This window comes from Narcine bancroftii, chromosome 2 (assembly GCF_036971445.1).
Source record: "Narcine bancroftii isolate sNarBan1 chromosome 2, sNarBan1.hap1, whole genome shotgun sequence".
Lineage (NCBI taxonomy): Eukaryota > Metazoa > Chordata > Chondrichthyes > Torpediniformes > Narcinidae > Narcine > Narcine bancroftii.
The window spans coordinates 95,374,352-95,400,510 of NC_091470.1; the positions used below are offsets into that span (position 1 = coordinate 95,374,352).

General features: G+C 50.1%; 1 protein-coding gene across 1 annotated transcript in view; it reads right to left on the bottom strand.

Moving 5' to 3' along the window:
- adgra2 (adhesion G protein-coupled receptor A2) overlaps positions 1 to 26,159 on the bottom strand; it is a 166,513-nt gene that overhangs the window by 131,518 nt on the left and 8,836 nt on the right. The window contains exon 2 of the mRNA XM_069917465.1: positions 14,082 to 14,153. Coding sequence (XP_069773566.1) covers positions 14,082 to 14,153 — 72 coding nt within the window. The remainder of the gene's footprint in view (positions 1 to 14,081; positions 14,154 to 26,159) is intronic.

Consider the following 26,159-nt stretch of genomic DNA (forward strand, 5'->3'; position numbering starts at 1 on the left):
CCCTTGCCAGTCTCTCGGGGTTTCTGCTACCTGCTCACAGTGGTCGACCACTTCACCCAGTGGCCAGAAGCAATCCCCCCGGCTGACACATCCACCAGATCCTGTGCCAAAGCACTCCTCTCGTCCTGGATTGCAAGATTTGGATTGCCACATCACTTCTGTCCGAGGTGCACAGTTCACCTCCAGTTTGTGGAATGACATTGCCAATCTGTGGGGCATTCAGCTACACCATACGCAAGCCAACGGCATGGTGGAGCGTTTCCACAGGCACCTCAAGACTGTCCTCATGACCAAACTCAAGGGCCCCAACGGGTGGACGAGCTACCATGGGCACTACTGGGCATCCGAACAGCACTGAAAGAAGACCTCCACACATCCTCTGCTGAACTCATCTATGGAGTCTCACTCACGGTTCCTAGGTATTTCATTCCACTGGCCAGAGGAGACCAGAAGGAGACAACCACCTTCCTGGACAGGCTGCGCAAAAAGGTTGGTAACCTGGCTCCAATCTCACCCTCCAGACACGGACAAGCCAAGTCCAACATCCCCAAAGAACTCAAGGACTGTGAGTACGTGTTTGTACGCAGAGGACCCCACCGTTTACCACTGCAGTAGCCATACGAAGGTCCCTTTCAAGTCATCCGGAACAATGGAGCCGCCTTCGAGCTGGACATCGGCGGTAAACCAAAGGTCTTCACTACAGATAGACTCAAGCCAGCCCACACAAACCCAGCAGAACCCATGAAGACACCAACACCTCGATGCTGAGGCAGACCATAAAAGACTTTGGGGACTATACCTACGGACACTATAGACTGTAACACCAGTTCTGGGGAGGGGGGAAATCATGTGGCGGCCCGCAATTGCGGAGATCGGGCCGGCACATCACGTGCCAGCAGACGCGGACAGAGATCGCTAAAGTGACTTCCAGGACAACGAACCGGCGGGGGTAGAAGCTGGGGCAGCATCAGACCAACAACCCTAAAATGGCATTGGTCAAGCTGCCCAGCTAACTCATCAGAAACAGGCTGAGGAAGAAGGGACTTCATATGCATGGCTGTTCCCACCAGCTATTATTATTCATATGGATGATTCAGTCAATCAGCAAAAACGGCGGGATCTTGAACAGTTTAAAAGCAGCCTTTCCAGCCCTAATAAAGGAGTGAGCTTAACCTGCCCATAATGTTGTCCTACAATAGTGAATACCATTTCACCAAAGTGAACTCCAGTGGTGCAGCTGTCTCACCATTCATCGTCTGTATGGAGTTCGCACATTTTCACCGGGTGCTCCAGTTTCATGCCACATCTTATTAATGTGAAGGATCAGCATGGTAACGGTCAAGAGTGTGTTAGAGAGGGCTGGTTTCTTGGGGGAGTGGGTGGGAACGTGGGGAGAATACATTCCCAGGGAATAAGTCTGGGATGGGATCACTTGCTCTAAGAGCTGGCAAAGACTCAATGGGCCAAATGGTTTCCTTCTCTCTCACAAGAAATCTTAGAATATGATGAGAAAACAGAATTGAAACCAAACTTTCCTGCAGCACTGCATACTGGATTACCGATGGCTGAGAGAGGAGGGATGGGCCGAACTGCCTCCTCCTCTTGCAGCCCTGACACACACACAAAAGCCCAAGGTACATTTATACACACACAGTGTCTATTTTCACACACACTCACAGTCCCTGTATACACATGCAACACACAGTCCCTATACCCACACACTATCCCATTAAATATACACACACAATCCCTATATGTATATATATATATATATATATATATATATACACACACACATAATTCCTGTGTATATATGCACAGTCCCTACACCCACACATACACACACAGTCCCTATATTCACACACTATCCCTGTACATATATATGTAGTACATACACACACAGTCCATATATGCACACACTATCCCTGTATATATAATATATAGTACATACACACACACACACAGTCCCTATACACACATGCACACATACATAGGGTCCATATACACAGATGAACACAGTTCCTGTATATGCACGTGCATACACACACGCACAGCCCCTACATGCACACAATCCCTATATACACATACATAGTCCCTATACACACAGATGAATGCAGTCCCTGTATATGTGCATGCACACAGACATACGCGATCTCACACACACACAAGTAGACATGCACACACACGGCCACAGACATACGTGAACACACATGCACACAGGCTGTCTGCAGCACACTCCCTTGCTGAATAAATCACCATCCACTCCGAGTCTCTGCCCTTCAGGTTAGGGGGTGGGAAGCGGGGGAAAAATGTGCAAAACCAGCCATGCGGAGCCTGATGAAATGATCCAAGGAGTGGTCTGCAGAGATCCAATCTCAGTTCCATTACTCTTGAAAGCAGCTCTCTATTTTCTTAATTGGTGTATATTTATATACTGTCTGGCTGCCAGGATAAATGCCTCAGTTTCCTGTAACCTGCTTTAAATTCCAAATAAACAAAAATATTGCCTTTGAATCGGAGAGAAGTATTGACATAGTCAGGTAGAAGCGCTGCCTTTCCTGGCTAGCAACAAAACCTGCTGTGTGTTGCCTCTTTCATCCACACTGTTTTCCTTTCTCTCCTCAAGGCCAAACGATAACTCTGATTGTCCACCTCCAGCCCCTGGACACAGACACGGCCTTGCAGCGTCAACGTCAGATAGGCCAGCACCAAGCTCTCTGCTGCTGCAGAGGTGAGCACATCAACAACCGCCAACTGATAAGGCCCAGCGCGCAATTCAATCCATTAAAGTAGGTCGGCCATGGCCAACTGGACTCTGCGCCCCCTCACCTCCTCTCTCCACAGGCCTTCTCGCAGGCCAGAGATAGGGTAACAGTCCAATGTCATAGCACCATGCTCTCCCGCAGCCAGCAGACACCCTTCACCGAGCTGCCCTTCTCCCTCCCCCTTCCACATTTTCAGGACTTTCAAAAAAATAAACAGAACATGGTTCATGCAACTGGATAAACACAGATTCTTTCCAATTCCCCAGAGACTTTCCTACCAAGTTCTACTCACATCTGAGTCCAAGAGCCAAGGGATCTGGCAGTCGTGTGAGCAAGAAGGAAATTTCCAAACAAAGTGAAATACTGTGAGCTAATATCGAGTGGGGGGAGAACATCCAACATTCGTGTGTTGACTTGGTTGTACTGCTCTCTAACTCTTTTATCCGTCACCTGTGAATAGTGCAGTCTTTATATGGCAGATGCATGTTGTGTTCCGAACCACGGATCTGGTTGTGTGTGTGTGTGTGTGTGTGTGTGTGTGTGTGTGTGTGTGTGTGTGTGTGTGTGTGTGTGTGTGTGTGTGTGTGTGTGTGTGTGTGTGTGTGTGTGTGAGAGAGAGAGAGAGGAGAGTGTGTGTGTGTGTGTGTGTGTGTGTGTGTGTGTGTGTGTGTGTGTGTGTGTGTGTGTGTGTGTGTGTGTGACCAAGTCCAGGGCATCGTTGGAGACACTCGCAAAGTTAGTGGCAGACAAACCTATTTCCAAACCATACCATTTTTCCTGAGTCTATGCTATGTCTTGTTATTTTAACTTTTAAATTTTTTACACACAGCCGAGTAACTGACCATTCTGAAATTTAAATTTTTCGATTTTAAATTTAATTTTTTAAAGATTTAGACGTACAGCACGGTAACAAGCCATTTCGGCCCATGAGAACGTGCTGCCCAATTATACCCAATTGACCTACAACCCTCAGTACGTTTTGAAGGGTGGGATGAAACCAGAGTCCCCGGGTAAAACCCACACAGACACGGGGAGGACGTGCAAACTCCTTGCAGACAGCGTGGGATTCGAACCCCAGCCTCGATCGTAGGTGCTGTAAAGGCGTTGCGTTAACTGCTACACTAGCCTCATTACAGTGTATGAAATGTCACTCCACATCCTCCCGTTACAAAAAATGAGCTCTTTCCAAATATTTTCTTTTTCCTAAGTCAATGTTTTTGTGGACAGAGGGAGCAAACTTCACCCAAACCTGTCAGATGCCACATGGAGGGAACTGAATCAGTAATGTACAGAATCCAGACCATCCCAGCAGAGTACAGTGGGAGGGGCGATACTTGACGCCCCCTCCCCCCACCACCACAGGCCACTGTCACTTCAGTGGCTGGGATGAGACAGGGTGCCACGTGTGGGTGGAATACAAGAAGTTGCAGCTCCTCTTCCAGTCCCAGCTGACTGGAAGACAGCAAATGTCAGGCCACTTTTTAAAAAGGGTTGTTGACAGAAGACAGGTAACTATTGGCCAGTTAGTTTAACGTCTGTAGTTGGGCAAAATGCTTGAAGCTGTCATTAAGGGTGAAATAGCGAGACATTTAGAACAAAGAGGTTCCTCCAGGCAGGCGCAGCATGGATTCAGAAAGGTAAGGTCTTGTTGGACAAATTTGCTGAGGTTCTTTGAGGTGCGGTAGATAGAGGGGAATAGGTTGATGTTGTATATTTGGATTTCCAGAAGGCATTTGATAAGGTGCCACACAAGAGACTTATCAATAGGATACAGATGAATGGAGTCGGGGGAAATATATTGGCATGGATTGAGGATCGAAGAATTGACAGAAGGCAGAGAGTCAGGATAAATGGGTGTTTTTCTGACTGGCAGACAGTGGGAAGTGGGGGGCCACAGGGGTCTGTGCTGGGTCCACAGATGTTCACCATTTACATTGATGATCTGGAACAGGGGACAGAGTGTGGTGGAGCCAAGTTTGCAGATGGTACTAAATTGAGTGGAAAGGCAAATTGTACCGAGGATGTGGAGAGGCTGCAGAAGGATATCATTAAGTTAGGTGAGTGGGCAAAGGTCTAGCAGATGAAGGTTGTTAGTAAATGCAAGGTCATCCACTTTGGTAGGAAAAATAGAAGAGCAGATTATTATTTAAATGGTGAGAAAGTGCTGGCTGCTGTCATGCAGAAGGACTTGGGAGGGCTTGTGCATGAATCGCAAAAAGCTGGGTTGCAGGTACAACAGGTTATTAAGGCGGCAAATGGAATGTTGGCCTTTATCGCCAGAGGAATTGAATTAAAGAGCAGGGAGGTCAAGCTGCAACTGTACAAGGTCCTGGTGAGGCTGCACCTGGAGAACTGTGTACAGTTCTGGTCTCCATATTTGAGGAGCGATGTACTGGCCTTGGAGGCGGTCCAGAGGAGGTTCACCAGGTTGATCTCAGAAATGAGGGGGTTGACCTACGAAGAGAGACTTAATTGCCTGGGATTATACTAACTTGAATTCAGAAGAATGAGAGGAGATCTTATAGAAACATATAAAATTATGAAAGGGATAGATAAGATAGGGGGAGGAAAATTGTTTTCACTGGTAGGTGAGACCAGAACTAGGGGACACAGCCTCAAGATTCAGGGAGTAGATTTAAGACAGAGATGAGGAAAACCTGATTTTCCCAGAGAGTCGTGAATCTGTGGATTTCTCTGCCCAAGGAAGTGGTTGAGGTAACTTTCATTAAACATATTTAAGGTTCAGTTAGATAGATTTTTATATGTAAAAGGAATTAAGGGATATGGGAAAAAGGCAGGTGGGTGGAATCAAGTCAATGAGCAGATCAGCCATGATCTTATTGAATGGCGGAGTGGGCTCGATGGGCCAGATGGCCGACTCCTGCTCCTATTTCTTATGTTCTTCACCCTCAAGTTCTGGCTGCACTTCAGCCCCCGCGGTCTTGATCCACAGTCGCCTGGTGTGGAAGGGAGAGGAGGAAGGGAAGCACGCAGTGTCCAAGTTCTGGGAACGGTTAACCCCATCCCGGAGGAGTCACGCACATCGTAGACAGTAACAGGATTTGAATTTAAAAATGTAAATTGTATGTAACAGAGGGGCGGTATTGACTTACTGCTTCTCATGAATTTCCAACAATGTAAATACTGTTTAGATGTAGTTCTGCTTAGAATAGTTGGGTTTTTCCACGTAATTGTTATTTGAATAAACTTTTGTAGAAAGGGAGGAAAAAAAGGACAGAGTTTTTTCTTATTTCTCCACTTCAATTACAAATTCCACAAAGCACCCAGTCATGACACCCACCAGCCACAACTGATGGCACATTCAACCCCACAGTTCCTGATTACATCTCTGCCCTGATGCGGCTGATGCCCGGAACGTGTTTCCCCATTCCTCTGGCCTGTCCCCTGTGATCCCTGACCTGGATGTAACCTTCACTCTCTCTGCACATCAAAACACGGAAAACTGTTCTCCAACATCGTGCTGAAGTGGGACCTTGCAGTGGTGTAGCCACAGAAACAGGTGCTGCTAAGCGTACCTCAGACTCGATCAGAACTCAGGCCTCCGTCCTCCCCAACATCCACGGTCTCTCTGCCCTCCCTGTCAGCCACAGACTTTCCATCCTCCCCAACATCCATGGTCTCTCCGTCCTCCCCAACGTCCACGCTCTCTCCCAACGTCCACGAACTCTCCGTCCTCCCCGACGTCCACGGTCTCTCTGTCCTCCCTGTCAGCCACAGACTCTCCATCCTCCCCGACATCCATGGTCTCTCCGTCCTCCCCAACGTCCACGCACTCTCCGTCCTCCCCGACGTCCACGCACTCTCCGTCCTCCCCGACGTCCACGCACTCTCCGTCCTACCCGACGTCCACGCACTCTCCGTCCTCCCCGACGTCCACGCACTCTCCATCCTCCCCGACGTTCACGCACTCTCCGTCTTCCCCGACGTCCACGCACTCTCCGTCCTCCCCGACGTCCACGCACTCTCCGTCCTCCCCGACGTCCACGCACTCTCCGTCCTCCCCGACGTCCACGCACTCTCCGTCCTCCCCGACATCCACGCACTCTCCGTCCTCCCCGACATCCACGCACTCTCCGTCTTCCCCGACGTCCACACTCTCCGTCTTCCCCGACGTCCACACTCTCCGTTCTCCCCAACCTCCACACTCTCTCCGTCCTCCCTGACATCCACACTCTCTCCGTCATCCCCGACATCCACACTCTCTCCGTCCTCCCCGACGTCCACACACTCTCTGTCCTTCCCGACGTCCACACTCTCTCCGTCCTCCCCGATGTCCACAGTTTTTCCGTCCTCCCCGACGTCCACGCTCTCTCCGTCCTCCCCGACGTCCACGCTCTCTCCGTCCTCCCCGACGTCCACGCTCTCTCCGTCCTCCCCGACGTCCACGCTCTCTCCGTCCTCCCCGACGTCCACACTCTCTCTGTCCTCCCCGACGTTCACACTCTCCGTCCTCCCCGACGTCCACACTCTCCATCCTCCCCGACGTCCACACTCTCCATCCTTCCCGACGTCCACAGTCTCTCCGTCCTCCCCGACGTCCACGCACTCTCCATCCTCCCCGACGTCCACACTCTCTCCGTCCTCCCAGATGTCCACAGACTCACCTCATCTCACTCACTCGACATACTGCATGTCACTCCAAACCTGGTTGCCCTCCTTTCTATCCTGCCTTTGGTCACGATTCCTACCATTGGGCGGCACGGTTCATGTAGCGGTTTGCAAACACTGATGTAGCATCAGCAACCCAGGTTCAACTCCAGCGCAGTCTCTAAGGAGTTTGCTAAGTTCCCTCTAGGTGCTCTGGTTTCCTTCCACCATTCAAAAATATCCTGAGATTGTTTGTTAAATGGGTGGCAGGGGCTCGTGGGCCGGCAGGGGCTCGTGGGCCGGCAGGGGCTCGTGGGCCGGCAGGGGCTCGTGGGCCGGCAGGGGCTCGTGGGCCGGCAGGGGCTCGTGGGCCGGCAGGGGCTCGTGGGCCGGCAGGGGCTCGTGGGCCGGCAGGGGCTCGTGGGCCGGCAGGGGCTCGTGGGCCGGCAGGGGCTCGTGGGCCGGCAGGGGCTCGTGGGCCGGCAGGGGCTCGTGGGCCGGCAGGGGCTCGTGGGCCGGCAGGGGCTCGTGGGCCGGCAGGGGCTCGTGGGCCGGCAGGGGCTCGTGGGCCGGCAGGGGCTCGTGGGCCGGCAGGGGCTCGTGGGCCGGCAGGGGCTCGTGGGCCGGCAGGGGCTCGTGGGCCGGCAGGGGCTCGTGGGCCGGCAGGGGCTCGTGGGCCGGCAGGGGCTCGTGGGCCGGCAGGGGCTCGTGGGCCGGCAGGGGCTCGTGGGCCGGCAGGGGCTCGTGGGCCGGCAGGGGCTCGTGGGCCGGCAGGGGCTCGTGGGCCGGCAGGGGCTCGTGGGCCGGCAGGGGCTCGTGGGCCGGCAGGGGCTGTTACTGTGATGTATGTTTAAATTTGAATTTAAAATTTAAAATTTATATTTATTGTCAGAGAACATACACATCACATACAACCCTGAGATTCTTTTCCCTGGCAGTGCAAAAAAAATCTGTACTCAACGTAAACATGTAAATAAATAAAGAAATGTTAACAAACTGATTTTCTGATACAGAGAGAAAAAAAAAATCAATAAAGTCCTCAAGTCAGAGTGTTTAAACAAGTCCCTGATTGAGTTTGTTGTTGAGGAGTCTGATGGTGGAGGGGGAGCAGCTGTTCCTGAACCTGGTGGGTGTGAGTCTTGTGGCACCGACACCTCTTCCCTGATGGCAGCAGCGAGAACAGAGCGTGTGCTGTTTACCCATGGGAGTAAGCCATTCCACCCATAGGTTCATACTATTCTCAACAGAACAACCAACAAGCCCTCGGCCCCTTTTCTATCTCTCTCTCTTTCTCAGAGCAGCACATTCTTTGGTTCAACTGCACTAAGTGTTAATTTACAACAAAAACGAGTCTATCTGTGTGCCTTGGGGCTGTAGAATGAAACTGGGGGCCATACAACAACAGGGAGAACGTGCAAAAACCACACAGCCAGCAGTGAAGTTCTCTGGAGCCTACGGCGTGGGATGCTGCCGTGCCACGCAGCAGGATAGCCCTGACACCAGGGGAACACGGGGAGGTCTGTAGTAATGGGCACTGGCTGCTCGGACAGAGGAAATGGGACTCAGGATCAGTACAGAAGGGGACAGGTCTGGCAAGCTGAAGGTCCTGTTTCCTTGCGGTCTCCCTTGGCTTCACCAGACCAGATAACCCAGGCAGCGCACACACACATCACGGAAACAGGCCCCACATCAACTCTTGCGGGGGGAAAACGGTCTCACATTTCGACACATTCACAACCAGGATGTTCCACAGACAATGACGGACGTTTGAAGTACCGGCTCTGTGCTAACTATTTCCCCAGTTCCTACAACTCTACAACCACTTGGCACAATTACTGGAACGTTGTAGGATGTCCCCACACCCTGGAAATAGAAAGCTTCCTTTTTTCCCCTCTAGTTTTAACGAGGTGGGAGCCAGGGTGTGAACAGGCAGATCCCACACACAGCATTTCAACCGGCATCAGGCTTTCAGTTGTGCTGATTAAGATAAACCAAGGGTAACCACATCCCTCTCATCTCCACCTCATCCCCCCTCCCCCTCCACCTCCCCCTCATCCCCCACCTTATCTCCACTCCCCCCTCATCCCCCTTTCCCCTTATCTCACCCTCCCCTTCATACCCCATCTCCCTTCCCTTTAATCCCCTTCCTCCCTTCCCCCTCATATCCCCATCTTCTTATCTCCCCTCCATCACCTCCCCCTTATCCCCCACCTCATCTCCCCTCCCCCTCATTTACCTCCCACACCCCTCTCATCTCTTTCTCCAACTCTTTTCTTTGTGACCATCCCATGGAATTCCATGCATTCACCCCACAGACAGGGCTACTCATCTGGGCCCATCCTAGTACAGGTAATTTGGCCCATCCAGTCACAAGATCACAAGATATAGGAGCAGAAGTAGGCCAATCGGGCCATTGAGTCTGCTCCACCATTCTAATCATGAGCTGATCCATTCCTCCCACTCCCCGTCCTTCTCCCCATAACCCTTGATGCCCTGACTAATCAGATACCTGTCAATCTCTCCCTTAAATATACCTAACGACCTCACTTCCACAGCCGCCTGGGGCAACAAGTTCCACAGACTCACGACCCTCTGGTTAAAGAATTTTTTTCCATATCTCTGTTTTAAATTGATGCCCTTTTATCCTGAAGTTGCTCCCTCTTGTCCTAGACTCCCCTCCCATGGGGAACATCCTTGCCACATCTACTCTGTCCAGGCCTTTCAGCATTCAGGTCCCCCTCATCCCTCTGTGCTCCATTAAGTATAGTTCAAGAGCCGACAATCATTCCTCATGTGGTAACCCTTTAATTCTAGTAAATCTTCTTTGAACTCTCCAACACCAGCACATCCTTTCTCAAATACGGTGCCCAAAATTGTACCCAGTGCCCCAAGTGAGGTCTCACCAGGGCCCTATATAGCCTCAACATTATATCCCTGGTCTTACATGGTATTCCTTAGACGAACGCGAACATTGCATTCACCTTCTTCACCACCGACTCAACCCGGAGGTTAACCTTCAGGGCACAGGTTTTCAACTTTTTATTTCGCACTCATACCACCATAAGTAATCCCTTATAAATCACACAGCAACTGTGGCATAAGTCGCTTCTCAGAGGCTTGCAGACAGATATATCAGTGTGCAGGAGATCGAGGGAAAGGGATCATGTGCAAGCAGGAGATTCAGTTAAATTTGGGCATCATGTTTGCTCAGACTTGGTGGGTCAAAAGGGCTTGTTCTAAGTTCAATGTTCCCTTTACAGGTTAAGTAAGTAGCTCAAGAACAAACAGCATCCTGGAAAGCGAAAGGGAGCACAAGAGAAACTTTGTAAAATCATACAACTCTGGGGAAGGCTGAGAGGGGGTGGGGAGGGCCAGAGAGGGGATGGGGAGGGCCAGAGAGGGGGTGGGGAGGGGCGAGAGGGGTTGGGGAGGACCAAGAGGGGGGTGGGGAGGGCCAGAGAGGGGGTGGGGAGGGCCAGAGGGGGTGGGGAGGGCCAGAGAGGGGGTGGGGAGGGCCAGAGAGGGGGTGGGGAGGGCCAGAGAGGGGGTGGGGAGGGGGAGAGAGGGGGTGGGGAGGGGCGAGAGGGGGTGGGGAGGGGCGGGAGGGGGTGGGGAGGGGCGAGAGGGGGTGGGGAGGGCCAGAGAGGGGATGGGGAGGGCCAGAGAGGGGGTGGGGAGGGGCGAGAGGGGTTGGGGAGGACCAAGAGGGGGTGGGGAGGGCCAGAGAGGGGGTGGGGAGGGCCAGAGAGGGGGTGGGGAGGGCCAGAGAGGGGGTGGGGAGGGCCAGAGAGGGGGTGGGGAGGGGGAGAGAGGGGGTGGGGAGGGGCGAGAGGGGGTGGGGAGGGGCGAGAGGGGGTGGGGAGGGGCGAGAGGGGGTGGGGAGGGGCGAGGGAGGGTGGGGAGGGGCGAGGGAGGGTGGGGAGGGGCGAGGGGGGGTGGGGAGGGGCGAGGGGGGGTGGGGAGGGGCGAGGGGGATGGGGAGAGCGAGAGGGGGTGGGGAAGTGCGAGGTGGGGTGGGGAGGGCCGAGGGGGGGTGGGGAGGGGCGAGGGAGGGTGGGGAGGGTCGAGGGGGGGTGGGGATGGGCGAGAGGGGGTGGGGAGGGGCGAAAGGGGGTGGGGAGGGGCGAGAGGGGGTGGGGAGGGGCGAGAAAAAAGCAGCAGCTCGAGGAGAAGAGGTGGGAAAGAGGCTGACTACATTGGCCTAGCAGAGAACCAGCAGGCACTCGATGGGCCCAGTGGCCTCCTTGCCAGCTGTTACGATTCTGCAAAGGGCGTCAGGAATGCTGGCATTGTCATAGTGGATTCAATCCATTCATTTTCTGATTTCCTTCAACATTGGGATAAACTAAACTCATGAGAATTTTCCTCCAACCCAATTCTTCCCAATAATTTATTTTGGTGTATTCTACCCTTTACTCCCTTTAAGAATCTCCCCCTGAAGCCACTCTCGGGTGGGTGGCTGAGAGAGGGAGAGAGAGAGCAGATGCCAGGCTTTGTCTGTGGGATGGCAACGAGTTTAGGGAATGAAGGAGAGAGACTGGGCTGTGTCAGCACAAGGGTCTTGCTTTTACTCTGCAGTCAGCGCAGTGCTGGCATGACCTGGAAGTCCATACTGCCCTAATTTCCAGCTTTCTCCTACAACCTGCTGTCCCAAGCATCTCACCCTGATGCTGAGACTCTTGCCCTGCCCTCCCAGTCTCTCTGCAGGACTGTTCCCTGCTGTCACCCCACCTCCCCATGAGGGTGACCTCTCCTCACATGCATCCCCTCATCTACCACAACACCCTCCAGTTGGCTCAGTCCAGGACCAAGATGGGTAAAGCGGTGGGAAAGTGGGAGGGAAAATGGGTGGTTGGGGGGGAAGTGCTAGCTGGGGCATTGGCAATGATCTTCACACCCTTGTGGGTCACAGGAGAGGTGCCAGGGAATTGAAGAATGGCAAATGTGGTGCCCTTGTTTAAAAAGGGGTAGAATCCTGGGAATTATAGGCCGATGGGTCTTACCTCAGTGGTGAATGAACTGTTGGAGAGAATTCGTCAGGATAGAATTTGTGAGCATTTGGAGAAGTACAGTCTACTTGGGGATAGTCAGTGTGGCTTTGTGAGGGCAAGGACGTGTTTCACAAGCCTAATTGAATTTTTTTGAGGAGGTAATAAAAGAAACTGATGAGGGTCGGGTGGTAGACATGGTCAACATGGATTTTAGTAAGGGATTTGACAAGGTCCCTCAGGAGAGGCTCGTTCAGAAAATCATGAAGCGGGAATCTTGGCTGTGTGGATTCAGAATTGGCTTGCCTGTCAAAAGAAGAGAGTGGCTGTGGATGGGATGCATTCAGCCTGGAGGTCGGTGACTAGTGGAGTTCTGCATGAATCTGTTCTGGGATTCCTGCTTTTTATGATTTTTATAAATGACCAAGATGAAGAAACAGAGGATGGGCCAGTAAGTTTGCGAATGGCATGAAGGTTGGAGAAGTTGTCGATGGTGCTGAGGGTTACCATGGGATACAAAAAGAATCAGACAGGATGAAGTGTTGGTGGAAAAGTGGCAGATGGAGTTCAGTCCGGGTAAGTGTGAGGTGATGCATTTTGGAAGATCAGTCCTGAAGGCTGAGTCCAGGGTTATGGACGGTTACTTAAGAGTGTGGAGGAACAGAGGGACCTTGGGATCCAAATCTCTCAAGGTCGCCGCACAGGTTGATAGGATAGTTAAGGAGGCCTATGGGATGCTGAGCTTCATTAGTCGGGGGATTGAGTTCAAGAGTCGAGAGGACATTTTGCAACTCCACAAATCTGGTGAGACCACACAGAACATTGAGTTTGGTTCTGGTCACCTCATTACCAGGAAGGGCACGGAGGAGATTTACCAGGATGTCACCTGGATTGGAAAATAAGTCTTTACGAGACAAGGTTAGCAGAACTGGGACTTTTCTCTTTGGAGCGAAGAAGGATGAGAGGAGATTTGATAGAGGTCTACAAGATTCTGAGAGGCATAGAGCGGGTGGACGGCCAGCACCTGTTTCCCAGGGCAGGAGTAGCAAACACCAGAGAACATCCGTAAAAAAGTGAAGGGAGGGAAGCACCTTTACACAGAGAGTTATGGGAGCCTTGCCAGGTGGTGATGGTGGCTGGGACAATAGGGGTATTTAAGAGACCCTTAGACAAGCACATGAAAGAAATAAAAATCCTGTGGAGGTAATGCACCATGAATAATTCACAAAAGGGTGAGTAGTGAAACAATCAGGCTTTTAATAGCTAAAGGCTGGAACACTATCAAACACCATCCACCTCCTTGACTGATCAGAGCAAAAATAAAAGGGGCTGTGGGTAGGATTGGTCTTGGGTCCAGTTGGTAGCAGTGGTTTACCACAAGAGGTTACAGGGCAGGTGGGGCTTGGTTTTATTTGGTAGGAATATATAGGTCGGCACAACATCGAGGGCTGAAGGGCCAGTACTGAGCTGTAATGTTCTCTGGCCTAAGGCTGGTAAAGTTGGAGGGAAATTGAGAGGTGGGGAGGGAGGAAGGAAAAATGGAGAGGGGGATAGGAGAGGGAAGGGGGAAATGGGGAGGAATGAGAAAGGGTAGAAGGGGAAGGGAGGGAGGGGTCGCAGAGAGACAAAGGAGATTCATGACAAATAACCCCATTGTACCAAGCCATACGATGACGGGCAGCACAGCTGCCCCGTTACACACAAGGATAGAAGCACTCACAGTTTCTCAAGGGCCCGTAGTCCAGAGAAAGTGCCCGTCTTGAGCAACACAATCTTGTTGTTGCTCAGTATCCTGTGGAGAGGAGAAACCATGTTTGAATGAGACCATCCAGAGCAGCGGTGCAGAGCAACGTGCTTCAAGGGTAGACGACAAGCGGCAACGTCTTAAACGGGGCATGTAATCGCGGGAAGAGAGTAGTCTTTGGCCGGCAGCCACTGCCTGACAGCTGCCAAGACCCGGTGCTGTCCGTGTGGAGTTTGCACATTCACCCTGGGTTCCCCTGGATGCACCCCATGCCCCAAAGGCGCACAAATTGGTGGGCTCATTGTAAGTTGCCCTTTGCGTGTGGGTGAAGAGGTCAGATCAGGAGGCGGTCAAAGGAAATGTGCAAAAACCAAAATAGGATGAGTGTAAAAAGGCCCATTTGTCTGCTGAATGACCATAGAGATGTTCCTATCTGAATGGGAGCCATCCCATGCTGTGGAACTCCATCTTTGAACCACTTATGACTGAGCTAGCATGGGCCTTGGAAATCCCATCTATAAGATGCCACATCAATGAAGCCAGTGGGATTGGCTGTCACAAAGTGATATTACGGACTTTTTTAAAAAAAAAACAACACTGGAGAAACTCAGCAGGTCAAACAGTATCCTGTATGTAGCAAAGATAAGATTCATAACCAACGTTTCAGGCTTGAGCCCTTCATCAAGGTACGGAGAAAATGTCAGCAGGTGCCCAAACAAAATGGTGGAGGGGGGTGGTTTGAGGGGCAGGGGGAGGAACACAGACCCACAGGCAAGAGGTAATAGGTGGATAAGGGAGGAAGGGCACAGCAGCAAACAGGGGGAGGGGGGATGGTTCTATGAATGGGGAGGGAAGGGGTGGAGAGCTGGAGGAACGAAGTCAGAGGGACGGGGAAGAGAGGGAGAACGGGAGTGGGCCAGCAGGAACTGGAGAAGTCGCTGTTAATGGAGAGTGCTCAGATAGGAAATTAGGTGTTGCTCCTCCAATTTACGGGTGGTCTTGGTTTGGCAGTGCAAGGGGCCACAAACAGGCACGGCAGAGATGGAGTGAGGCGCAGAATTGAAGTGGCCGGCCACGGGGAGGTCCCTGTCACTGATGCAGACAGAGCGAAGCCGCTCAGTGAAGCAATCTCCCAATCTGTGCCCAGTCTCTGCAATGTAGGGATGGCCCTGGATGCACTAGATGACGCCCCCAGATCCACAAGTTAAGTGTTGCTTGGAAGGACTATTTGGTGTGGGAGGAGGTGTGGACACAGTGTGGCACTTACTGTGGCCATAGGAGAAGGTGTCGAGGGGCGATTAATGGGAAGGGATGTATGCACATCTTCTAGTCCAAATCATCTGAAATGTTCTCCTTCTTCCTCCTCCACCACCATCAACTCAGCCCTTGCCTGCACCTCCTCCATTTCCCACACATTTGCCTGATTCAGGTAGCTGCCCACATGTTGCTCAGACCTTGATGAAGGCCTCAAGCCTAAAATGTTGGTTCTGTGTCTTTATCTTTGCTGCATAAAGGACACTGTTTGACCTGCTGAGTTTCTCCTGTGTCGTGTTTTTACTTCAACCGCACTGTCTGCAGACTTTGGTGTTTTACTCCTCGCAGATGTGTTAGTTGGTCAAAACGAGTAGGAACTAGCATGAGAGCACAGCTCACTCCTCAGCTAAAGAGGGACCTCGCTCAAGTCCAGGAGAAGAGTGGGTAGTGGGGTCAGAGTTCAACACGCTGTGACAGAGTATTTAGAGGTGGTTTGGAAGGAATTGTTAGAACAGCTTCCACACACACATTTTAAAACACAGAATATTTGCAGGACTTTTGCAGAATGTTTTTTGCAGGAGGCAACAAAGTATGGACAGCAGCTTGCCTGGGAGAGCATGTGATCTTTGCAGGCAGAGGAGAAGAGTTTTGCTCTCAGAGAGGGAGGGTGTGAAAGAGAGAGAAAGGATACAGAAATCAGTTCCAGAGGGACAAGCTGGCAAACTTTGGAAGGCTGCCTGGTCAAACGAGGAGACTGGTGGTGTGAAAGGTGACCTGAAAAGAAGAGGATCATCTGGAGAATCCTGAAGGGGGCAAGTTTCATCAGCAAGACTGATTGAGAAGGAATCAGTTACGGATGTCCTGGAAAAGGAATCTCTCTCCGAAAACCAGCAAGAACCCTCCTGAGGGGTAACCATTTGCCTGTTAAGCACCAAAGACTGGTGAACTTTGTTAATGTTAACTTCTGTGCACAGTACAAGAATTACCTGCAACCAGTGAGATTGGACTGTGATCCAAAGAACTTTTCTAATCTTAAATATACATTACACACACTTGCATTTAGTATTAGAGGGGGGATTAAGTAGTTAGGTAGGTTAAGAAATAAGTTAAAGTTTAATTCTGTTTTCCTGTTCAAATATTATTAAAAACTACTTTTGTTTAAGTAACCCTGTGTTGTGGTGTATATCTATTACTGCTGGTTTTTGGGGTCCTCTGGACTCTGTAACAACACCAAGTAAGATAGGCACCCTGTGTGAAACATTCATAACACAGGGCCGACCGCCCGCTATTACTGCCCACGTCAGGTCGTCTGTCCTTTCTGGTCCCACCCGTTAAAGGTTTAATTTAGACATTCAGCGCAGTAACAGGCCCTTTCAGCCCAAGAGCCTGTGTCGCTCAATTGCACCCAATTGACCTACCACCCCCAGTTCATTTTGTCAAGTTCATCTGATTGTACACGTACAACCCGATGAAATAGTGTTCTCCAGTCGTCATTGCAAAACTCACACACAACCAGACACACATGCAGATGAACAATACATATGCAGGACAAGTATATACAAATAAATAAATAAACGCTGCTTCATGAATATGAAGTCTCGGACAGTTAGTGTGAGCAGTTCCTTTGGTCGTTCAGCATTCTCGCTGCCCGTGAGGGTGGGAGGAAACCGGAGTAGCCAAGGAAAGCCCACGCAGATATGGGGAGAACATAAAAACACCTTACAGACCCCAGTCGCTGGTGCTGTAACAGCATTGAGCTCAGAAATGAGCTAACCCAGCCCAACAAATGTCCAACTCTACCAGCACCCTTGCAGCTAGAGACTCACAGATAAATGTGGGCACAGGGGCGCACACACATGCATTCATGCAGACACTCAAGCGCACGTGCATCCACACATACGTGCCCACTCATAAACACGTGTACACTCACGAGGATGTTTCCGCACTGTGGGTCACACGGAAACTCGCACACATGCATGATCACAGGGGCCACCACACACTTCCCTGGGGCACAAAAAGGAGATATTTCCTAAATTTAAATGTAGACATACAGCACAGGAACAGGCCCATTCGGCCCACGAGCCCCTGTGCTGCCCAATTACACCCAATTGACCTACAAGCCCCTACATTTTAGCTAATCAAGAGCTTTTAGTTAAATGACAAAGAATGACACAGTTGCAAAGTAAATGTGGGGGAAGGCAATGCGAGGAGGCCATTCAGCCCCTCCACCTGTGCCCTGGTTAGTTAAATCCCAAGTGATACCTCATCAGCAATTTTCCCTCAACTATTTCAAATGGAATAAAACAGCAGGACCTCCCCCCACCTTGAGGGAGCAACTTTAACGTGTGATGTTGTTGCTCAATATTTACTTTGTTTCAAAATATTAATTTCAAAAGACTATAGTTCTTTGGCTTGGCTTCGCGGACGAAGATTTATGGAGGGGTATGTCCACGTCTGCTGCAGGCTCGTTTGTGGCTGACAAGTCCGATGCGGGACAGGCAGGCACGGTTGCAGCGGTTGCAAGGGAAAATTGGTGGGTTGGGGTTGGGTGTTGGGTTTTTCCTCCTTTGTCTTTTGTCAGTGAGGTGGGCTCTGCGGTCTTCTTCAAAAGAGGTTGCTGCCCGCCGAACTGTGAGGCGCCAAGATGCACGGTTGGAGGTCAATGTGTCAAAGCATTTCTAATTTTAACTGGAAAAAATTATCAATTGAATTAATATGATTTGGATAATTTCTATAGGGTGGAATGGTTGGCGTACTGGTTAATGCAATGCTGTTACCGCGCCAGCGACTGGGATTTGAATCCAACTCTGTCTGTACGAGTTTGTACGTTCTCCCCGTATCTGGGTGGGTTTATTCCCGGGGCTGCGGTTTCCTTCCACCCTTCAAAATGTACCAGGGATTGTAGGTCAATTGGGTGCAATTGGAAGCACAGGTTCGTGGGCCAGAACGGCCTGTTACCGTGCTGTCTGTCTAAAATTTTTTCATTAATTAAGGCCACTGCTTGGATTGCCAATCAGAGATGTGACCCAGTGTGAAACCACACGACTGGCCTCATGTAATTCCTTCAACCTGCCAATACGATTAGCAATGAATTTTATATTTTCCAAAGAGTGCTGCTGTTACTACGGAAACAAGTGACCTCTGGAACTCACTGCCTGAGTCCTCTCTCTCCCTGTGGTTCCGTGGGCCAGGCTTGTCTTCAGGAACAGGTCTGGGGGCTGCCTACATTTTGCTCACCCCTTGATGAAGGGCTCAAGCCCAAAATGTTGGTTTTACTTTTGCTGGTTGACCTGCTGAGCTTCTCCAGCATTGTGCTCTTACGTTTTATTTCTCAGTTCCATAAATATCGGTGAAGGATGTGGAGAGGAGAACGAATGCAGAATGCAAGGATAGCAGTGATGGTGGGCTAACCAGCTCCCCAACGTCTTCCTGCTGGCACAAGGAATTTGGGACGGGAATGGTCAGAGGAGTTTCTGGGCTGTGCATGCACAAAATGGAGCGAGCCTCCAAACCCTAATCCATCTCCAGGCCCTCATTAGCACAGAGCAAGCCATGCGGCTAACAGAACCTCAAGCCTAATTGACTGAAGGGCCTGCTGTGTGATGGCATCATTAGCCAAGGGCAGGATTTACGAGTGTATTTATTGTCCCCTCCTGATGAAGTTGGGCCTTGAGGCAACTGCACCGAGGAATTAATTACCTTCGCTGCTGACTGAATCATTTCCTCCCGCCTTTACTCCCCACTCACAAACTTCAACTCGCAAATCTCCAGGGCAAATAAAGAGATGTCTGACCAGTTTCCCCACACCTCCAAATGTAGCAAACCTCTGAGGCCATTCAGCCCATCAGAAGAGCCTCGCTGGCATATCTCCTGCAAGTATATCTGGTGTAATCTGTTCCACAACAACCACCCAGGTGAAAATTTCTCCTGCTGTGTCCCAAGGGTAGATGGATATAGAAAGAAGCCCTTTGGATTATTGCATCTATAATGGTCGTATCAGCAGTCCCATCGATCTCATTTCCATGCTCCCCACCACCACCACGTACCCTTCAGCTCCCCCAGGCTCGACCCCCATCTCAGGGCATTATTCAGCTGCCAATTAACCCACTGAGCAGCATGACTTTAGGACGTGGAAGACCATGTGGTCATGAGAACAGACAAATTCCACACAGACAGTACAGGAGGTGGGGACTAAAGCCGGGATTGTGGAGCAGTGGGGGAAATCAGCACTCCCCTCTGCATCATGAGAAAATGGGGCCTGATCAAGGTGAGGAAGGGGATGACGAGTTCCAATGGGAGCCAGAAGCAGAAGGAAGAGATGAGGAGGAAACCTTTTGTTTAGAGAATGGGAATCAGTAACAGCTCAGCACTAATGGGCAAAAGCTAGGTGTGCCCTCAGCTCCCCCTCCCCTCCTCTCCTCTCTCCCCAAACCTTGGGAAGCAGACCTGAAGCATTGTTCCTGCCCAGGCACTTCTGGGTCAGTCCAGCAGCCTCATTAACCACCTCCAGCTGCTCGATCCCAAGCACACCTCTGACCCGCAGCATCCGTCAGCACTAAAGCCTTGCATAAACAACAAATTGCCCACCACTCCTCTCCTCCCTTTTCTCTTGCATCAGGGCCAGTCCTGAAGCAATGCAGGGAGACTCAAGCTGTGCATAATCCAACTGAGGCCCTGGAGTTACTCAAAGTCTGACGACAGTGCAGCGGGCAGAGAGTGCGGCAAAAACCTGCCATTGCGCTTGGCGACCCTGGAAATGGGAATTGGCACTGAGCTCCCCAGCTGGTGATCAGTCAGGATGAGGTGGGGAGCCCTCACACCTCTCATCCCACAGACTGCAATGCCATGCCCCAGGTGGGCTTTGAATCTTTCTGTGCATGACCCAGCTGCCACTGACCAAAGTATTTCATTATCTGGATAGTTATCTGGAATGCATGAATCCGTTATTTTTAGGGCCAAATTAGAACCATGTCCCTCAGTTGCTCGATTTGGGTTTATCTCGAGGAAATATTATTGACCATCTCAGCGGCAAATTTTAGTATTTACCTCATTGATAGCTAGACAGGCAATCTTGATGAAGTGGTAAGACAGTACCCCACCTACTCATACTCAACAGCTACAGGAGGTAGCTTCCTAAGTTTAGAAAAAAATAAAATACAATGTTAAAGATCTAAAAATGAACTTTTATAAGATATGGGGCCTGTTCTTAGAGTATTACCACAACTTAACGAATTAGGGTGTTTGGAAGCCCTCGAACAGCGCTGTCTGGGATTCCGAACGTAGTCTTTCATTCCTTACGTATCTCAGATACATGAGCAAGCCTTGTTTAGAGGGAGGGGCTTGATTAATAAAGGGGGGAGGTCTTTTCCTTTTTTCTTTATTTTCTTTTGAGATATTTTGTAAAAGGGGTTTGATCAAGTATTATGTATTATTTCAGTATTACTGGGGGAAGTACAAATTGTCTTTTTTCAATCTTTCGATCATTGGATCAATATGTGTGTGTTTTTTTTAAATTAAAGTCAATATTTTAAAAAAGAAAATATGAATCAGAGTTTATTGCACAAGGTACAGATGCAAGGAATTTCCTACTCACAGCAATCCCCAAAGGGACACAAGGTTCACCAACAACAATAGTGGAAATTAAGTTTTCACAATTTGGCAGGAGGTAGAAAACGTGACAAGGAATTTAAAAGGATATATAAGTGCAAAAAGGTGCTGTTTCACTAGTGCAGACAGATCTTTTGGTGATTCAAGAGTAGTTTATGTTTAGGGTAGCACGGGGAGATTCAAGAGCTCGATAAATGTTGGGAGAAAAGCTGTTCTTGAACCTGGATTTTGTACCCAAAATGTTGCTTATGTATCTTTATCTTTGTGTATAATGTTTGACCAGCTGAGTTTCTCCAATGTTGTTTTTACTTCAACTCTGAGGACTTTCTTGTTTTACTTCTGTACCTCCTGAGGTGAGATCATAGAAATCCACCACACAGTGCAGGCCCACAGTGTTGTGCAGAAATAACAGCCTAACTCTATCAACTGCTTTAGAATCTCCCTACTGTATTGTATTCCCTACTCCACTGTTCTCAATTCCAAGTGGGGGTGACATGGTTGATGTAGCAGTTAGCGCCACACCTTTACAGCACCAGCGAGCAGGTCCGGGGTTCAAATCCCGCGCTGTCTGTAAGGAGTTCGAACGTTCTCCCTGTGTCTGCGTTGGGTTTCCCCGGGGGCTCTGCTTTCCTCCTACTGTTCAAAACGTACTGGGGGTTGCAGGTTAATTGGATGTAAATTGGGTGGCACAGACTCATGGGCTGCATATCCAAATTTAAAATTTTTACTTTCAAAACGTACCGGGGGTTGCAGGTTAATTGGATGTAAATTGGGTGGCACGGACTCATGGGCTGCATATCCAAATTTAAAATTTTTACTTTAAATCTAATATTCTCTTAAAAGATCCTATTGTTCTGGTTCCAGCACTGCTGTCGACAATGCATTCTGTGCATCCACCACGCTCTCTATGAAGAATGCACCTTTGACATCCCCTCCCTGTATTTATTCCGAAGCACCTTAAAACTGTCCCCTCCTGTTAGCCATTTCAGTCCTGGGGAAAAGCCTCTGGCCATCCACATGATCAATGCCCCTCATCATCCTGTATACCTCTAACACTCCAAGGAGAAAAGTCCAAGTTCACTCCACCAATCCTTACAAGGCGTGCTCTCCAAACCAGACAATCTCTGTTAACCTCTTCTACAACATCCATGTCCTTCCTGTAGCAAGGTAACCAAAACTGGACACAATATTCCAAGTTTGGCCTAAACAAGGTCATGCATCAGCTGCAACATTACCTCACAGCTCTTTGAACTCGATCCCACAATTAATGATGGTTAAAACACCATATGCCTTCTTAACACCATCAACCTCAAGTCAAGTTTATTGTCATTTGATTGCACAAGATTTTTCCTGTCCTGAGCATTGGTACCTCTGTACCAGACGGTGATGCCACCAGCCAAAATGCTCTCCATGGTACGCCTATGAAAGTCTTTTGAGAGTTTTCTGTGACACATCCAATCTCCTCAGACACCTCACAAAGTATAGCCGCAGGCGAGTCTTCTTCGTGATTGCATCAACATCGGAAATGTTGACACAAAGGAAGTTGAAGATCTTGACCCTCTCCACTACTGAGCCCTCGATGAGAACTGGATCATGTTCTCCTGATTTCCCCCTGAAGTCCACAATCATCTCCTTGGTTTTGCTACCATTGCATGCAACATTGTTGTTGTGACACCACTCAATGAGCTGATCTACCTCCCCCCTGTCCACTTCCTCATTGCCATTTGTGATTCTGCCGATAATTGTGGTACCATCAGCAAACTTGTAGATGGCATTGGAATTGTGCCTGGCCACACAGTGAGTAGAGCGGTGGGCTCAGCACACATCTTTGGGGTGCGCCTGTGTCAGTGAGGAGGAGGTGTTTTTTCCAATTCTTATTGTCTGTGGACTTCTGATAAGGAAGTAAGGATCCAGTTGCAGAGGGGGGTGCAAGATTCAGCATAACATCCCTGATTTTATTCGCTCCTTAGAATAGCCCTGGACCCCAGACATTTTCTCCCTTTCTCCATTTCTAAAACAATGTGCTGTTGATAAAACAGGAATCCCACCTTGGTTGATCAATGCCAACAGAAGAATTCACAGCTGTGAATGAAATCTGGCGACAATGTGACCTGGCCATTGCTGGACCACAGAAATTGCGGGAAAACAGAAATTGACCCCCAAGGGACCCCCCCACCCTTGGTAGAACAAAGCTTAAAACAGGAAATAATACTGTGGGGCAGCAGGGTTGGTGTAGCAGTTAACGCAACGCCTTTGCAGTGCCAGCGATCAGGACCAGGGTTCGAGTCCGCGCTGTCTGTAAGGAGTTTGTACTAACAGCGGAAGATTCAAACGTGCTGGACCAAGGGAGTTGCCAGATAAGAGAGGTACAACCTGTAGCTATGAGCCAGGGATTGTTTCTTCACCTTGGAGGTGAAACTTGTGGATTTGAGGCAGAGGGGAGGGTCAGGGGATTGGGGTTGGATCCAGTACCAAGAGGAGGGAGTCAATGTTGGCAGATTGGGAAAGGAAATGGTGACATCAGAACTCAAACCATAGCAGAGGCAGAGTGGCCGGGAGCAGAGTGCCAAATTCAGGTTACTTCAGAGCACGAGGAGAGGGGCAGAGATTGTGCGAATATGGAAGCATTTACCTGAGATCCTTCTGTTGGCTGCAGGCAGGCAACCGGATGAGTGAGTGAATCTACACATGTCATTCACCCATCTGCACCCCAGTGGCAGGGATCTATCTCTGTGTTCCACTCTGGTATAGGCAAGCGAGGGCTTTCATTCCACTGATTCTGGAGAAATTCCAACGAGGAATTCCTCCAGATGTGGCAGAATAGAAAACAGGTTGGTAACCAGAGGAACCTTAACATCGATCCAAATCAGGAATGTGAGGCCAAGCTACTCCCCATTGACCCATCTTCTCCCCACAGCCGTGTCGATCCCAAACTAATCCCACTACTGTCAATCCCAAACTAATCCCACTTACCCATCTTCTCCCACAGCCCTGTCATTCCCAAATTAATCCCACTGTTCCATTTTCTCCGCACAGCCGTTGATCCCAAACTAATCCCATTGACCCATTCTCTCCCCACAGCGCTGTCAATCCCAAACTAACCCCACTTCCCCATTCTCTCCCTGCAACCGAAAAATCCCTCTAACCCGCTCTCTCCCTAAACTAGTCCCATTCCTGCATTCTCTCCCCGAATATCAAACCCTACATCCCACTGCCCCACTCTCTCTCTCAATCCCAACCCCAAGCTATCCCCATTGCCCCACTGGGTCCTGCATCAATCCCCACCACTCCTGCACTGCTCCTCATTCACCCTGGAGAAGTTCCTCGGGATGTGTCATGATGCCTATAGAAGACCCCCATTGTTGTTTCTCCAGTGGTTGGAGCTGAAAATGTGGCTGATGGGACAGAGCCCCATATCTACAGGAAGGACCCACTCCTTCAGCTTGTGCGCTGATTCATCTCCAGACTGGCAGCTCCACCTCCACAAAATCTCCACGTTTATTGTCATCTGATTAAACAAGTACAACCCGACGAAACGGCGTTCTCCGGCCCTCCGTGAAAATCATGCAGACACACAACCAGACATAACACATAGACAGACAAATAGTACATACACAGGACAAGTATTTCATCTATTCAAACAAATAAATAAATATTGTTTCATGAATAGGAGAGCCTCAGATTACACACCATCCACGATCTATCAATACCCAATCCCTAAGTATAAGAGCATAAGACACAGGAGCAGAAATAGGCTATTCAGCCCTTCGAGTCATTGAATCATGAGCTGATCCAATTTCCCACTGCCCGGCCTTTTCCCCGTAACCTTTGATGCCCTGGCAAATCCAGATCCTGTCAATCTCTGACTTAAATGACAATTGTCAACAAATTCCACAGGTTTATCACCCTCTGGTTGAAGAATATCTGCTCCTTTCTACTGATGGACAGGGTTGCATTTGCCATCACTTGTCCCGGCTAGTTCCTCAGCGAACCCATAGACCCTACACCAGAAGAAGGGTGCCAGATGCAGGGGAACACCTCCAGGCTCCTCACCACCCCTAAGTGGAAATAGATCACCATTCCTTCACCATGTCTGCCTCCAAATCCTGGAAGCTCCCTTCACCAACAGCACAGTCCCCTCACCAGGAGGATCGGAAGCCACAAGGCAACGGTTCACTCCTCAGCTCTCAGAGCAATAAAAACATACTCACTCCACGGCAACCCTAAAAAAGCTGTTTTGAGTGGACTTTGGGACAAAGTACAAAATGGAGAAACAACCCTGGAGAAGTGAGAAAGGAGGAGGATTTGCAGAGCCTTGCTGGGCATCATTTTGGCTGCTCTCCCTGTTTTCAGAGCACCCCACAGGGAGCACACTCCTGTCGTCTCCAGTGCTCTTGGAGGCCCCATGAAGTAACTCGCATCCTTCCACCACCCCCCCCCCCCACACCCCCCAACTCACCACTACCCCAACTCTTCATCGTTACTGGGTCTAAATTGTGGTTTAAAATGATTATGGAGGGAGAAGTTTGTGGAGTCACCAGTAATTTGAGCAGCTCCGCCTGCCTCCTTGCAGGGAAGAGCTGCCCGACCTCTCAACGTGGCCCAGTGCTGCTCAATTACTGAGAGCAGGAAATGGCAGCTTTGCCAAGTCAATTATTTGTGCTGTAGTGCTGTGTGTAGAACCTCCCTATGAGGCAACACCCAGAAATGTCAGGACAATGATGGAAACCACTGCCATCTAACCAGTCCACTCACGTGGCAGAGAAGCTGGTGACCACCCTCAGCACACTCCTTTAGTTTGTGCAACGCCAACCTAACACCACCACCCCCACTCCTCCCCGTGTCACAGCACCGGAGGTGGACAGGCTGGAGACTGTGCAGGAGGCGAGCAGCACATAAAGAACAACTCGTTCCCTGGAGTGATTTACAGGGCTGCGATTTAATTGCGGGGCAGGGGGTTACATACTGAATAACAGATTGCCAGGAGTCAGTTCCAGGGTGAAACCTGATGACGGGCTTTGTGCAAATAGGCAGAGATGGAGTAAGCTACAGGCGGGAATGTGAGCCACATCATGCTTCGAAGGTCCACGGAAATCTCCCTCCTTTATCATTTTAAACCTTCCTCCATCACTGAGGCTTTGTCTTTCTTCATGGATCCTTACAATTTTTCGTTATTTTTTAAAAAGTCATTGA